At 51.3% G+C, this 17163-nt stretch overlaps 1 protein-coding gene across 1 annotated transcript in view; it reads right to left on the bottom strand.

The window, feature by feature from the left end:
• Positions 1–375: 375 nt before the first annotated feature.
• Positions 376–17163, bottom strand: part of TG (thyroglobulin) — a 244670-nt gene continuing 227882 nt past the window's right edge. Inside the window, exons 46-48 of the mRNA XM_027626166.2 lie at positions 3353–3487; positions 1448–1641; positions 376–583 (exon numbers count right to left, since the gene is read on the bottom strand). Coding sequence (XP_027481967.2) covers positions 483–583; positions 1448–1641; positions 3353–3487 — 430 coding nt within the window. The 3' untranslated portion in view covers positions 376–482. The remainder of the gene's footprint in view (positions 584–1447; positions 1642–3352; positions 3488–17163) is intronic.

Genomic DNA, 17163 nt, shown 5'->3' with positions numbered 1-17163 from the left:
AGAATATTGCACCAGTCTAGTTGGTCTCCCACCTCCATTCTGGAACCTTCACAAGAGAATCCTTTCGAACGCACATGTGGGGCTGTGTCACTCTGGGGCCCGCCCTTGATGCATCCCCATTTCTTGTGTTAATGTTCACACCTGTTCACCTGCCTTTTTCTCTGTCTAAAAGGCAGGGTCTTTGCCTCCCCGGCCATCAGCAGTGGGCCTGGTGCTGATGGAACAGAATGCTCCACACAGAATGCTCGATGAATTTTGGTTGGAAGGAAAGAGCAGCCTGGGCTTCAAGCCTCAGGAAGATCATTAAGACATCATTTTGTGTCTCCCAAGGACAGCCTTGAATTAACAAATCTGAGTCACCAATGCTTCACTGCAATGGAGACACTTTATTGAAAGGTAGTGGCTATTTTAGAGAATAAGATGCCCTTGGTGGCAGCCTGAGGTGGGGCTGGCAGGTTGGGCAGGAGGGTCTTAAGAGATGGTCACTTGCTGTAGCTCTTGGAGCTTGGCTCTCCCATCAGCCCAGAGTCAACCGGCCCGTCGTCCTCTTCGCTCTCTGCTGACAGCCCATGCTTGGCTTCATCTGAAATAGAAGGGGCAAGGCTGGTCTATTCAATCAGGACTCCTCCCTTGTGTCTTCTGCCTTGGCCCTAAGAGACCCCAGCCTCTGATGCGCCTTCCCTACAAATGCTCAACAGAGGGGCGTTTCCAGCGGGTGGGCACCAGGTTCATCACCAGGCTCTCGGGTCATGCTCAGGGTACAACAGGACTTGGGTTCAACAGACAGCCCCATGGCCTTGGAGGCTAAATGCAGCTTTGAGGGTCTAAAACATGGTGGGCAACATCACATTCCTGCTGAATGCTGCACCCCTATCTCTTGCTGCATGAAGAAATCAGGTCATTCTGAAAACCTTCAGCCCCACCATCCACCTCCCCGGGAAGCCTTCTCAAACCCTCCCTCCACTGGGCTCCCGCTGGCCTGGGCACAGACTTCCATCGCAGGGTGGGGGACAGCTGAGGGCCAGTCGCTGGGTTATGTTTCTCACTTCCCCCCTCTCCTGGAAGCTTCTTATGGGCACTGCATTGATTCTGTATTCCCACTGCCCTCATTATGATTCAGTTTCTCTCCTTAATGCCTGCTCAGCCACAAGTGCTCTTCAGGGGTAAGAAGTGATAATTTCCGCCTCTCCCCTGGTTAGAAATCCCATCCCCGGACCCCTGGTGTCCTGGCCCTGTGCCTCTCTCTCTGATGTCCCCCATCAGAACAGGAGCCCCCCCCCCCCCAGATTAGGAGCTCCTCGTGGAGAAGGGCCGTGTAGATGGCACTCCATGACTCAGTGGCTCCATGCACTTCACCCAGGTCTGCCGCACAGGGGGCTTGGCAGATGCTGGGGAGGAACCGCCCACCCGCCCTCTGCCCAGGCCCTGCCTGCTCCCGCTTCCCCACCTGCTGCCGCGGCCTTCAGAGACTGGATGTACTTGGACCAGAAGGAACAGTCAGCGCTTTTGAGGCCCTGCCCGTTGGGGAGCAGGACGCTGAGCTCCTTGTAGTTCTCCCCGCCGGCCCGCGAGACGAAGTCAGGCCAGGGGGCCGCAAACTCAGGGGCTTTCCTGGAGAACTCGTGCGGGTAGTTGGGATTCCTGGGAAAATGACAAGAAAGAAACATCTGTGAGGGAAACACGGCTTTCCTTTAATCACTTGGGATCCCTTTCCACTTGCACTTGGTGTCCGAGGACCAACTCCCGCATCTTTAGGTGTCAAAGCAGGGTTTGGACCTGCCTGATCCAATTTCTGCGGCTGTGTTCTGATCTGCCGCATTACAGATGATGGAAGGTGGAGAGGCCCGTGTCTGGGATGCTCACGAGGTCGCCATGCCCCTTCTATCCTGGTGTCTTTCTATCTGGACACCGCAGCCAGTCCCTGGAGTGGCTCTGTTTGTCCAAGGCCTGGACAGGAGGGTGGGCCCCGAGCCAGGCCAACTTGTCTGCCCCCCGTAAGCCATCTTCCCTGTGAAGGGGAGGTCAGGCCTTGTCGCAACTCAGCCACCTCTCCGCACCTGCCACCAGGCCCGCCGCCCAGCCCCCTCGACCTCCTGAAAATTGGCCAAACACGGTGTGTTTCTCGTCCCTTCCACCCGCGGGTGCCGTTGCTGGTACGCTCCTCTCCTGGGCGCCTTCTACTGGTCAGCACCTGTGTCTGAATATCCTGTTATCCTTCAAGGTCCAGCTTCCATGTCACTGCCCCAGAGAAACCTTTTCTAAATCTGAATTAAAAGAAATGTCTTTCTGCTCAACTCCTACAACGAACTAGATAAAGTTCTACTGTGCCCTGCGTTTAATCATGGTTGGGTTAATTATGGTTGGGTTTTGTGTTTCTGACTGTCAGTAGGTTATGGATGAAACATGACTTTTTTTTCTCATTTTATTTTATTTTTTTAATTTTTTTAACTTAAAGTCAATTAATTAACATATAATGTATTATTTGTTTCAGGGGTACAGGTCTGTGATTCATCAGTCTTATAGAACACCCAGTGCTCATTACAACACATACCCTACTGTCCATCACCCACTTACCCCATCCCCCGACCCCCTCCCCTCCAGCAACCCCCAGTTTGTTTCCTAAGATTAAGAGTCTCTTATGGTTCGTCTCCTTCACTGGTTTCATCTCGTTTCATTTTTTTTCTCTCTTCCCCTATGATCCTCTGCCTTGTTTCTTAAATTCTACATGACTTTTTTTTTTTTTTTTTTTTTTTTTACCTTCTACCTTTCCAGGGGCCTGAGTACCATGCTAGGCGACCAGCGAATGTCTGGCCAGGAGGTAAAAGGGGAACCACGCTTGGAAGTGGGCACAGAGACTACGCTACCTGGGCTAGAATAGAGGTATGCAGGGATGCGGGGGCAGCTAAGGAAGGGGCTTGAACATGTTAACTGAATTTGATCATCTAGGACCATGGTTCTCAGCTTGGGGTGTTGTGCCTCCCAGGGGGCATCTGGTACCATCTGAGACAGTTTGTTCTCACACCTGGGGTGAGGTGCTACTGGCATCTAGTGGGTGGAGACCAGAGAAGCTGCTAAACAGCCGGGGCTGCACAGGACGCCCTCACCACAAAGACTTACCTGCCCCCACGTCAGCGGTGCTGAGGTCAGAAACCCTGATCTAGAGCCATCGAACGCGGCTCAGTAAGGGAGCATGTGGTGGGAGCTTCCCTTCACCGAGATGAATCTACACAGAGGTAGTTTTGGCTACAAGAGGGGGACAGACAGGGAGAGCAGTAGCAGGTGACCACAACATCTAGGGGGTAGGGAGGGAGGCAGGCATGATGGCAGCAGTGGGCCGACGTGGTCCACTCACCCTGATCGGATGAAGTTCGAAAAGAACTGCATGATTTTCAGTGACAGGCTTTTCTCCTCCAGAGTAAACTGACCCTCGTAGGCAGGGTAGAAGGGAAGCCCAAGGGCATACTGAACATCTGCCAGCAAATCCAGGCTGAGAAGACACGCGGAAATAAGAACAAGCAAAAGTTAAAGGAGTAATAAACTTCTGGAAAAGTCAAAGGAGCCAAAAACCAATATTTCTCCCCAAATGGGGACTTTTCTTCCTTTATGTTTAGGATTCTGGTTTAGTGCTTAGTTTGTTTAGTTGAGATTTGGTTTGGCCTTTCATCCAATGGCCCCCCTTGGAGCAGATCCACGACACATCTATTGGTTGAAGTGCACCCAGTGCCGAGCACTTACCTCTCCAGAAACAATGCCTGTAAGTTACTTTCCAAGAGAATGCTCTTTTGACCGCATTCTAACCAGGATACTTGCTGTGTCCATAGAACATTTTTCTGTTCAAAAGAGCCTGTATTTCGAGCCCTTCTCTGTGTTAGCCCTTGCTCATATGACTTAAGCTCTCACACCTGTTCAAGGATGACGCTCATCCACTTAGCCACCCTTAGTCTGGTGCCCGGCACATCATTGCGGGTCAGTTAATACCATAATAATAATACACTGACCCGCAATGATGTGCCGGGCACCGGACTAGGGGTAGTAGTAAGCGGGCAGGAAGGAATAAGGGCGTAGAGGCCAGACGAGTGGTTGGAGTGGACCAGGCTGGAGCTAGCACCAGGGAGACCAGCCCAGGGGTACCTGGGGCCACGGGGGTGAATGCTGGGACGGTCCCAGTGGAAAAGCTGGAAGGGACTTCCCAGCTGTGTCGTAAAGAATTTGATTTTTCCCAGAGAGAAGTCTGGCCTTTGCGCCCCGTGGTCATACCTTTGTTTAGGGCAGAGGCTCACCACATTGGATTTTCCAAAAATGTGTTCGCACTCAACAGCCTTAGGGTGGGGGCTGGTCACGCCAAAAGACCACGTGACTTAGGGTCACACAGTATCAGTGGACCTGGCGGCTGAGATTAACCATGGGCACTCAGTCATCCATCACGCCTACGTAACAGCGCTCTAATAAAGCCGCTGACGGCCAAGTTTGGGTGATTGGCTGGGGCTCCCTGGCTGGAGCTACCCCATGTCCGCTGTAACACATCAGTGTTACAACAGAGCAGCCTCCCCTGACTCCACACGGTGGGAACCGTGGGGCTCTGCGCTTGGAACCCTCCTGGGCTCCACGCTGTGCCACTCTTCCTCTGTCTGGTCCGAATCCACATCCTTTCCCTGTATCACATTCACCATGAGACAGAAGCCTTCAGTGAGGTCTGTGAGTCTTTCTTGAGAATCATCAAGCCTGAGGGTGGTTTGGGGAAGCCCCTGAATTAGCACTTGATAGCAGCAGCAAGCACGGTCTTGTGTGGAGACGGCCCTCTCCAACCTTGTAGCTGGCCCCAACTTATTGCAAGAGCCAACTCTAATTCTACAGATGAGGAAAACAAAGTCCAGAGAGGTTTCCTGACTTACCCAGAGACATGCAGTGAGTTGAACAGTGGAGTGGGATCAGGAGCGTGGCTAGGAGCGGGGTCTAACAGAAGGCACCCAGCCCGGGGCCCCCCACCCCCACTTCCAAGCTGGTGACCTCTGGCAATCTCTGTGGCCTCCTTGATTCCCTGCTTCATCATCTCTGGAGCAGTTACACAATTAAATACTGGCTTCCTAGGGTCGTCGTGAAGATCAGAATAAGATGGTCAATGCGGCAGGCACTCGAAAGGTAAGGGTAGTGTTCTTTCTCATCCATGCTTCTACTTGCCATGTAATCCGCTGTCTTCAGGCTAACAGCAGCATCTCGGGCCGGGGGCTCCCCAGGGGTTGTTGTCTGTGCCGGTACGACAGGTAGAGACACCCACTGTACGCATGTGCTGGGAAAGGGCTCAGGCTTGCTGGACTCCTGAGGGGCGCGGGGGGCCAGAATTCCTCCTGGGACCATAAGCATGATGGGCAGGTGCGTATATGACTGTCGACAAGGCATAGAGGGAATGACCTGGAACTGAGTCACTCAGCTGAGTCAGCTCGGTCGCTTTACGGCCGGTGTAACCCTGGGTGAGTCACTTGACTTAGGTTGCATCCTGAAGCACCAGGCTGAACCAGCCATGGCACGTGCAAGCCAGTGACAAGTGCTTTTCCAAGCACTGGCTAGTATTATGCTCACGGCTCCACGTTGGAAGGCGTAGAAGGGACGAGAGATGGTGGGGGATAACCAGAACTAACGGCAGGAGGTCAGGAGGGGAATTTCAATCACACACCAGGGCGTCCCTTTGCAACCAGCGTCAGGCACCCTGCACCCTTTTAGGGAAGGTTTAAACTCACAAAGGGGAGTGAGAAGTAGCAGTGGCATCAACATTTATCCCTCCTGGCCCCCAAGCTGCTGAGTCCCTTGTCCGGTGCCAGAAGTACCTGTGGTCAAGCGCCGACAAGAGCCCAGAGCCTGCGCTGGGCAACGTGGCCTGTCGGGAGCCAGCTCCACTCAGTCTCTGTTTCTACTTGCCATTTGCTGAGCAGCCGCGCTGTGCCAGGTGCCCGAGTAGCCTCGGACCACCAACACTTGGGACCCGCCAAGGACGGAAATGGCATCGCCCGTGTATTTCCTGGGTGATGAGGCCCCAAAAGAGGCTGCCACATGCCCCCGACAAGGGAGAGCCAGGATCCGGGGCTGAGTCCCCCAGACCCCAAGTCCTGCTCTCCGTCTACCTGTGGGCAGGGGCTGAGGATAGGTAAAAAAAAAGTACTAACGACCCGGCTTCTCAATGATGTTGCAAGACTCAGAGGGAAAAGGAACACTGAGCAAAAAACAAAACAAAACAAAACAAAACAAAAACAGGAAGATGGAAGTCATAAGGGCAATAGAAATCAGCCCTTAGGTACCCGCTCTGCGTAGCTGACAAGGCCCCTTCACCCCAGTTATCCCCAGGCCCCTGAGAGTAGACGTTCTTGGAGTAATTTGTAGAGTGTTTCTACTGGAGGCAGGTAGGCTCCGCGAGGTCATTTTCTTGCCAAGGTCCCACACTGGGAAGCGACACCAGACTCACGCAGGGTCTGTGATCCCAAGGCCGGCAGAGCCCCTGGCCTCACCACACACCCTCAGGGGCTGCCCGCTTTGTGTGAGCTACAGAGCAACCCGGGCAGCCTGGCCTCAAAAGGGGATGCCCTGTGCCCTCCACGGTGCCACCAGGCCTTGCTCCTTGCCCTGCGGTGTGGAGGACGGAAGAGGCTGCTTCTCAGAGGCCCTTCAGGGAAAGTGGCCGGATGAGTTTTCCACCGCTGCCCTAAGAAATGACCACAAAATGGCTCAAATCAACGCACACGTCCTGTCTCAGTTTCCGGAGTTCGAAGGCCCAGCACAGGTCTCCCGGGGCTAAAATCGAGGCATCAGCAGGCGTTGTTCCTTCTGGAGGCTCTGAGGGAGAAGCTGCCTCCTCTGCACTGGTTGTGACAGAATTTGGTTCCTTGAGGTGGAGGACCCAGGTTCCTGTTTTCTCCCTGGCTGTGAGCGGAGGGCCACTCCCAGCACCTGGAAGCCACCATTGACGGCTCCCTTCCTCTGCCCTCAAACAAGCACGCCAGCTCTGACATACTCCTCTCCCTCCCACTGGCGCTTTGAAGGACTCATGTCCTTTCACTGGGCCCACCAGGATGATCCCGAGTAATCCCCCATCTCGAGAGCCTTAACTGCATGTGCCAAGTCCCTGTGCCACGTAAGGTACCACAGTCACAGGTGTTGGGGGTTAGGACACTGACATAGGGCGGGACCACTCTTCTGTCTACCACAGCGGCCTTGCCTGCCATTTCTTTCAGAGAAAGAAATGGTGTGGTGAACAGAGTCCAAACCCTAGCTCAATCACCTAACATCTATGAAGGCTTGGACAAGATGCGCAATCTTTCTGGGCCTCCGTGTTCTCCTCTGTAACATGGTGACACAATCATGCTTCCAAACCGCGAGTGAGGGGTAGCAGTAAAATATTTCAACGCTCTTGCTCAGTGTCTGGCTCATACACGCATTCCTTTTTCCTCTTTACCTGTGAAAGACACCTGAAAATTAATCTGAGAGTTCCATTGTAGGGTTCTGGAGGGCCATGCGTTCTATGGGAAACAGTGTGGCACTGTATAGCAACACTCTCGGGAGAGCCCTCCTAGCTTTTCTCGCGTTCTCAAGAAGATCTGTGCCGACGGTGTTCTGGTTAATAACATCATTCTGGGGCACCTGGGGGGCTCAGCAGGTTAGGCGTCTGACTCTGTGATTTTGGCTCAGGTCATGATCTCAGGGTCGTGGGATCGAGCCCCGTGTTGGTCTTGCCACCGGGTGGGGAGTCTGCTCGAGATTGTCTCCTTCCCTCTCCCTCTGTCCTTAACCCCCCTCAAAAAAAAAATAAATAAAACAGTTGCCTTGTGCCAATTTCCATGATGTAAGTACTCCCACCACAGAGAATTTCAAACTACCAAGGTGACATCGCGGAGCTTGGGGGTTGGGGGAAAGATGGCTCTTGTGAAAGGGTGCAGGTCACCTCCCTCCAGCTGTCACAGAGACCCCAGCAGGTCTGTTTGAGACCCCAGCAAGTCATGGAGCACTGCTTTTGGGAAAAGACCTGGCCTTCCAGCCCATCCAATCTGTTTAATTTGAGAACCTGTTGTGTATGAAGACTTCTGCTTTGTTTTTTCCTTAGCGGGGCTGATCTTTATCAGGATGCTGGAGTTATTTCGAGCAGTTTAAGGCAGACATCTGGAGGAAGGGCAGCCCGTGGGAGCCGGGGAAGCGGGCATTTGGGATGAGAGGACCCTGGGCCCTGGCTGAGAGTCCCGGGACTCTCTGGAAGGAGAAAAGTGTATCCGGATCCGTGTCAGCAGAGGGAGACGAGGAAGAACTCTCCAGGGACGGACAAGGTACAAGGAGAAACTTGCTAGCTGGTTTGGTTGGCCACGGTGCTGGCAGGTTGGGGGCTGACAGTTCACACTTATGGATCTGGCTTCTTTGTCCTGTGCTGGGTGTGATCACATACCCCCACCCTGCAGTGGTCGCGTGGGCAATTGGGCAAGCTGGTGTCACTTAGCTTTTAGTTGTCACTTGTTGTCTTTGGTAAGCATACTGCAGTCAACCTTTCCCTCATCTGACAGTTACTCGTCCCAGGCTCAGGCCAGGTCTGGATCTCCTCATTGTCACTTGTGGGCGTGGGGACGAGGAGAGCTCCCTGCCTGAGCTGCCTGAGCTGGACTCCAACCCTGCTTCCACCGCTGCCTCTCTGAGCCTTGGTTTTCCCATCTCTCTCTCTCTCTCTCTCTCTCTCTCTCTCTCTGTGTGTGTGTGTGTGTGTGTGTGTGAGTGTATGGGGACACAACGCTGGATGTCAGAACAAGCGCTTACTCGGGCCCATTAGCCCCCTGCCTGCTGCGTGTGGTGCTCTGAGCAGGGGCTGGGGAGAAAGGAGGCGTAAGTCAGCCATCTGGCGTGGCTCACGGCCTCACAGGAAATGCAGGAACCTGACATTTTTAAAAGATGTTGTGAGATGGAGGATTGCTAGATAGCAGATGCTGAGATTATTTGTAACGCCTCACAAGAAGAGAGGGAGAAGCGATGGTGCTTGTCTCAGGCAAGGGCATTGAGAGGAGCTTGTGGAAAGTCAGAGAGAGGAAATCCTCTCTGGCTTGACTTGTGCCTTGAAAGACAAGTAGGGGTTTAGTGAGGGGGCGAGGGGGGGGAAGGGCCTTGTGAGCGGGGATGCTGCTCTAACAGGTAGCCGAGGCCCCAAAGCGCTGGGTGCTCTCCTCTATGGGACTGAGAAGTGCATCGTGCCCAAAAGTGAAATTGGGGTTTTCCTCATCCAGGAAAACCGAAAGGTCCTTCAGGCTCTGGTTTTGTGGAAGGTGTGAGAACCTTTCGGTTTTCCTGAAAGCCCAGCAAAGCTGGGTGAGACTGGTTTGTTTGTGGTACAGCCAAAGCTTTTGGCGGACCTGGTGCATTAACCTGGACATTTTATTTGTTTTAAAAATTTTTTAAAGTAAACTCTACGCCCGATGCGGGGCTCAAACTCGCGACCCCGAGATCAAGAGTCCCATGCTTTACTGTTTGAGCCAGCCAGGCACCCCATAACCTGGACATTTTATTCCCTGCATAAAGCATAATGACCACTGTTCAGAAAAGGCTGAATTTTCCTGGCCCGGTGCATCCATTCCCACCAGGAAGTTATGTGTTTACCAAGAGCCAACTGTGTTTGCCTCAAACCTGTTGATGCGAGCTATATTTGTCACTGTAATTATAGAACTTAATTAAATTAATTAAATATCACGTGGATACCCCACTTTCAAGAAACCAAAGCTGGAAATCATAGGCCATGCGTTATGTTCATGATTTTGCAAGAATTTCAAAGGGAGCACTTTCTGACTCAAGCCTCTGACCCTGCACTGACAGACTAGCAGATGAATGCATGTTTCTGTGCACACGGAGAAGTTAACATGTTCATGGTTAATTTATCTACCTTATTCATTTCTCACGAGTTCCGGTCTTAATCAACTTTTCTGAGGAGCCAACTGATCATCACACTGGATAACAGGATTTCTATTCTTCCTTCTATTAAAAACCCCACCTGATTTTCAGTGAGCTGTGTTTTGAGTGGGAAAGAAAAGACCCATGTGCCTTCTCTATCACATGTCTTTTTAAAAATTCCAATGCCTTTCCATCATACTCAGAAAAAATACTCTCTTTGCTTGCCACAGCTTACAAACTCCTATGTGTTTTCCCCCACGTCTCCAACCACCCTCCCCCTCTTCTCTAGACCCCAGCTCCCTGGCCTCCTTCTTTAACCTCAAACATGTCAAGCCTTTTCTCTTTCTCCTTAGTAGGGCAGTTTTCTGAACTCCCTCTGCTTACTGTGTGTGTTTAGTCTGTTCTTTGTACCCTATCCCTAGATGTTTCCCATTTCCACCCCCTGACATAATGTTAATCCTAAGAAGACAGCCTCTCTCTGTCCACTGCTGGGATCTGGGGCATAGAAGGCAGCAGGTAAATATTTGTTGAATCCCTGTTGGAAGGGACACATGGCACATGTCCTTATATATCACCAGGTTGGAGTGGTCAGTTTCAGAAAGTGATTCACCTCCATCTTTACTGGTAAATAATCTTGTTAATCACACAGGATGTAGCCAGGCCAATGGACCCAACTCAAGAATCCAACCACTTAATATTTTCTTTGGTTTGCTACTTCCAACAAACTCCACGAGACAGCAACTAAAAAGATAATATTTTGAATCTGGAATGTTAAAGGCCCCTGGAATACACACATGTCTAGAATGCAAATGTAGTGATGTACAAAATGCCTTGAGTCTAGAATTTATGGCTTTGTGATCCAGGGTTGGGACAACTTATAAAGGAAGAACATTATTGCCTCTTAAGTCATTTTGCATTTTTTTTCTTCTCAGAGCCTTATTTTTCCAGAAGCAAAAGTAACCTTAATACTGAACGTCTAGAATATGCCAGGTTTTTAACATACATTGACTTGATTGAAATAGATGTAACTATACCCATTTTATAGGTGGGTAAACAGAAAAATCTTGTTCAGATGCAGGCAGTTAATGAATAGAAGAGATGGAATTAAAACCCCAGTTGATTTAACTTCAAATGGTGAGTTCTTCCATTATGCTGAGCTGTTTCTCCCCAAATCAAAGAATTATTCGGCATCCTATACGGATGTGTCATCCCAAGAGCCCTACCCCACCCCCATTCAAAGGGAAGTCAAGACCCATCCCTCTGAACTGTCTTCTGCACTACTGAGATGTGGAAATGATATCTCAGGACTCTGGGACCAAGGACTTTGAAAAGGCCCTGACTGTAGCACATAATTCAAGCACGACAGACCACACACAGCCCCACAGTGAATTTCCATGGAAACTATGAACTGGCACCAGCGAGCTTACGATGAATGGCCCCCATATGCCCTCTGAAGTGGCCACAGCTCCTCTTTCAGTGGCTGGTACCCAGAAGCCACCTCCTTTGTGCTTGTTTTCTTGGGACCTATTCATCTGCCATGTGGATTCTTCCAGAATAACCCAAGAAATAGTGTTTTTGGAAGTCACCTCATGAACGCCGGCGTTGTGTGGGGCAGTGAGCAGGGCGGTCTGCACGCACTGCCTTATTTAATCCTGACACACTCCTACAGCTGTGTTATTATCAGCTCCATCACACAAATGAGGAAGTGGAAGCTTCGAGAGGTTGTCACCTGCCCAGAGGCATGCATAAGTGGTGCACCTAGGTAGAGCCATCTAAGGACAGGCGACATCAGAGAATAAGTCAGTGTCCCCTCCCACACTTGCTGGGACCTGACTCGCAGGAGAGGGTTGGGGGGCGGTCCCCCAGACCCGGGCTGCCCACGGGATCTGAGAGTCCTTTGGCCATGCGCTGCAGAGAACGGAGTGAGTGCTCCTTCTGAGAAGACACTGGGACCAGTGTGTCCTTCGGGAGGGGCTGGTTCAAGAGAAGGACCTCAACTGAGAATCCACAGGATGGCAAAGCAGGAGACTGGCAGGGATCGAGGAGTCCTAGCTGCATTCAGGAGGTGGTGCCTAGAGACAGAGCAGGGGAGCCATCCTAGAGATTCCCCTTGGCCTTCAACTTGGGAGAGGACAGCAGGCCAAGGCCCTGCCCGTATGAACACGGGAGAGAGGCTTGTCAGCCTTCCGGGCCAGCTTGGTAACGGAGCACCAGCCACGCTCTGTTCCCGTGGTGCGTTCACTGTCTGCCTGAATGGGCTCCCATGGGGCCAGGAGCAATGTCTGTGGACGGAGGGGTCCTGCACTGATCAAAGACGAGTCTGGGAAAGGGGCTGCCTCTTCCTTCAGGTGCTGTCAGTAATAATCCCCGCTTCAGTGGAGTCCACCTGTGGTTCTCCACAGAGGGCGATTTTGCCCCGCGGGGGACACTGGCCACGTCTGGAGACGTTTTCGGTTGTTCCAACGATGGAGGTGCTTTTGGTATTGAATGAGGGAGGCCGGGGATGCTGCTAAACACCGTCCACGATGCACAGGACAGCCTGTCACAACAAACAATTAGCCGGCCTAAAATGTCAGTAGCACCAAGTTGAGAAGGCCTGGATTATAATCATCAGTGAAAACCCCTCTTCCTGAAACAGAGGGTTACAGATAGTAACCACGGACGAAACTGGCCCCAAATCTCCCCAGTGAGCAGAGCAGGGCAGGAGAAAGCTGGTAAGTTTTATCCTCATGTTAGTAGCCTTGGAAACGAAAGCTGCCAAGTATTCTAGGCACACAACCACACACACACACACACACCCCCCTCAGATGCAGGCACTGTTCCCCTGAATCTTTCTAGCCACACTATGGGGCAAGAACTGTGACTTTCCCCGTGTATGGGTGAGGATGCATTGAGGCTCAGAGAGGTTGAGCAACTTGCCTAAGGTCACACAGTTAGTAAGTGGACTTAGCCATGGCAAACACTAAAGCTTTGGGTTGAAGGGTCCAATCGAATTAAAACTGGAGCAAGGGCAAGTGACAGGGTTTGGGTCTAGATGGCCAGTGACTGGCTCTTTACATCGGGCTTAAATGAAGGAGTCAGATGAAATCAATTTCCATAGTTTATGATTCTTTGAATCTAAATCTTAAAATGGAACCTTCTTCCCCCACTGTAGATTTTAGTTTCTTTGTCTCCTCCCCTAGCCATGACACCTATTCCTTCCTCGCAGAGGCTGGCCCTCAAGTTCAGGGATGAAAATCTCATCCATAAACCAGGAGCCATTACAGAACCACGCTGTGCTGAGATCAATTAACAGGAGTCTTAAGAAAGTGGTAATGTATTGCGTTTTGTGCACTCGCTATTCCAGGAAAGCTAATCTTTGCTCACAGAAATGGAGGTACAAGGCAGATGGCTGAAAGCGTACGGCAGGCACATACATTTTAAGTCCGTAGGTTTGAGCCAGAAATAAATGAGAGGTGTGACAGCGCCAGGGCAGAGTGAGAGAAATGTCTTTTCAGGCAAAAAGGATACACTTGCCAGTGCTTAAATGGGCTAGTTTCTGTGATTCATTCATTGATTTCAGCATCTACTCTGTGGGTGGCACCATCCCATGACTGTGGTGGGTGAGAGGACATAGACACAGAAGGTCGTCAAGAATGCGCTCTGAGGGGCCAGAAGAACGGGACAGCCTCTGCGCTCGCCCTTTGCCCGATCTCATTCTGTGCGCAAATCCGTTATCACGGTGACCCTCTGAAGCAGGTCCCATTCGCATGGTGGGTGAAGATACAGAGTCACCGAGGAGGTTAAGGGACTTGCGTTGGGTTTCTAACCAAGTCAGTTGGCCCAGAGAGCCTGCTGTCACCAGGATACTCTCTGCCTCCATACACATAGCAACAGCTCTGTCTGAGAAATGTATGGGTGCCTCTGAGTGTCTCTGTCCTCCCAAATGGTAGAATGTGACAGCTGGTAGTCACAGGTGACTGAGCTCCTTGGGGTTCATACCTCTCTAACCTCCATAAACTCGATGCTTTACTGGGAGCTCAGGCTCCAAGGTATAGAGAATGGGTCCCACAGGGCCCAGGGAGGAATCTGTGCTCCTGACCCCTCTCACCTCCTTGTTTCCATTGTGCAGATGGCAAAACTGAGCCCCAGGGAGCCTACAGACCAGAGTGGAAAGGATTCATTCCTCACCTGTCAAATGAGGTGGTTGGAGCGGCTTCGGCATGACTTCCTGAGCACCTACTACTCTGTGCCAGGAGGGTCCCCGGGTCCTGAGGCATGGTGACTGTGAGGACCCAGGAAGCACTTTTTGAGGGTCTGGCTCGTGAGCGTGGCTTCCTTGTGGGGTGGGGGTGGGGTTCCCTGGATCAGTACAGTGGAGCCCTGTCTGCGGAGCCCCAGAGGGGCGTGAGGATGCTCTTCAGCAGCAGAGAAGCCCAAACTGGCCATGTGAGAATGAGGATGTGTTTCAGAGTCTGTTGGAGGAGCCCACTCCTGCGGACCACCTCATGTCTAGGTCTGAAACAGCCCCCTCTGGGGCCCTTGCCACTCAGGGGCCTCACCAGCCAGGCTATTACTTTAAAGAGAAAGGCAATGCTATGGGTTGAATTGTGTCCCCTTAAAAAAGATACGCTGGAGACCTAACCTTGGGACCTCAGAATATGGCCTTCTTTAAAACTGGCGTCTTTGCAGAGATAACTAAGTCAAAATGAGGATGTAGGGTGGGCCTCAATCCAATACGACTGGTGTTGTGATAAAAAGGGGGAAATTTGGACCCAGACACACAGCGGAAAGATGGCCATCTCCAAGCCAAGCAATGCCTTAGGTTACCAGAAGCTAGGAGAACGGCCTGGAACAGATCCTTCCCCAGAGCCTCCAGAGGGAGCATGAGTCTGATGACACCTTGATTGACTTCTGGCCCCTGGAACTGTGAGACAAGCCATTCCTGTTGTTATAAACCACCTGCGTCGGGGACGTTGCTAAGGCAGCCCAGGGAAACTAATACAGGTGGGATAAAAGCATTATTGATTCCGGCTGGACTCTCATGGATCCTTCCGTCTTGGTTTGCTTTGATCGTTCTGGTCCTCAGGGAGCAGATGCCTCTCTGGGTTTGCCACCGTATATTTTGGAGCCCAGTGGCGTGTGCATACGTTTTAAAGCTTTTGATGGACTTGCTGCAAGAGCATCAGACCTTCTGTTGTCATCTGGTCCTTAATAGGGAGGAAGGCAGGGAACCAGACTCCTGCCCTCGGCACGAATCCCAGGAGCCCTGGCATTTGGGAGACACGCCCGAGGCTTATTCTACAAACAGCTTCCCATGCGGGGTCTCCCAACCATGGGTGGCCCCTGGACGACAGAGCTCCTTCCATCCTCACCCAAACCACCACTCTCTTCGTCGTCCCTTCTCTCCAAATGCCTTCTTACCAGAAACTTCACGGGCCATTTATTTTCCTTCCTACAACATGGGGGCAGTTGCCTGAATCTAGGAAGTGGATTGGGTTGGAATTATAAATAGTTCTAAAACAGAGAGACAGAAAGACTGCCTGGTGTAGTGGAAAGAGAGTTCAGGGGGCTCAGAGAGGGCAGGAGTAAGTCACTGCTCTACAACGAACTGCTGCTCATCCTGGGGGAAATCCCATGGGACTCCCTGAACCTCAGACTCTTCTTCTGTAGAATAGCAATGACCATTTCAACCCTGCCAACCTCAATAGAATTCTGGATGTTTGTGTGAAGTGTTATATAAGCTGACTAATCTGTTGGGGGGACAAGGTACATAACAGGTGCTTAGGGAATCGAGAACATTGGAAGGACTGTATCAGTTCCCTAGGGCTGTGGTAACAAACTACCACAAACTTTGGTGGCTTAAAACAACAGATATTTACTGGCTCCCAATTCCGGGGGCCAGAAGCCCCAAATCGGTGTCATGAAGCCAAATATCAAGGTGTCAACAGAGCCATGCTTCCTCTGGAGGCCCTAGGGGAGAAGCCAGTTCTTGCTCCTGCAGCCTGTGTGGATTCTTGTCTGGAATCTGGTGGAATTGGGTGGCGAATTCTTCAGCTGCTGTTTCTCCGCTCATGGGTGCAGCACCCCCTCCAATTTCTGCCTCCCTGGTCACGTTGCCTCCCCCTCTTCTGTGTACCTTCCCCGGCCTCTCTCTGGTAGAAACACTTGTGATTGCATTTAGGGCCCACCAGGATAATGCAGGATAATTTTCCCAGGTCAAAGTCTTTAACTTGATTACATCTGCAAAGCCCCGTTTTCCTTATAAGGTTGGGACCTGGGATCTTTCGGTGGCCATATTCAGCCCATTATAGGGATGTTGCCAATTATAATGAGAAGTTAGGTATGTTTGTAGGAGTTCCCTTGATGTCATTGCAAAGAAACACAAGTGAAAGAATAATTTCTGTGCCAGGTATTATTAATGCCAAGCCTCTAAAGGGAAACCAGTGGCCTCATTTAGTAGATGAGGATACTGAGGGTCAGAGAGGCAAAGGAGCCTGCCCAACTCTGCATAGCTGGTGGGGCCGGACGTCCAGCAGTAAAGTTGACGTTCTTAGGCCTCATCTCCCTGACCCCTGACCTTCTGTTATCTGAGAATCCTTAACCTGGAGGGCTGACCGTCATCACAGCACATATTCTTCTGCCCTTGGTGGGGCATGAGCTCTTCCCCAAGAAGCTCCAACGTGAAGTGGCTCATCTGATGTGATTTATGGCAATCACACCGGATTATGTGGGAAGTTGCTGGCCCAGCCGGGAAGGGGCCTGGGGTTTTCTGACACGGGTGAATGGCTCAGGACTGCAAGGTCGTGACGAAGTAGAACACGTGACCCCGCAGTCCTGCTCCAGTGCCCCTGGGCATCCATGTGCCCGTTACCCTCCTGGCATCACTCTCCAATGGGCGGACGTCAGATGTGTCCCCCACCACCCAGCCTCTCTGCTCCCATTGTTCTTTATTTTTTAATCTTGTCCTTGGCTTCTGGAACATGAAGGGCTACACTCTGTGCCCGTTCATTGGTTGACCCTTCGCTTCTCATGCGCTTTCTTTCACTTACTTATTATTTCTCATTTCCATTATGATTGTGATTTTGTACCTGAGACTTTTATTATAAAGTATATTGAACGTGTTTGGGAAGCAGGAATGGTATAGAGATTAGAGGTAATCCAAACTTTCCTTTTGTCGCAAAAAAAAAACCATCACCACCACCACCAAGACAGCCTTTTATGCTTCAGAAAGCCATTTTCTTAAGTGAAGCTAAGTGCTTAGGTTTTGGAGGCATAAATATG

This window comes from Zalophus californianus, chromosome 4 (genome assembly GCF_009762305.2).
Source record: "Zalophus californianus isolate mZalCal1 chromosome 4, mZalCal1.pri.v2, whole genome shotgun sequence".
NCBI lineage: Eukaryota > Metazoa > Chordata > Mammalia > Carnivora > Otariidae > Zalophus > Zalophus californianus.
The sequence above is the reverse complement of the archived record's forward strand: the minus strand, read 5'-3'. Positions and strand labels throughout refer to the sequence as shown.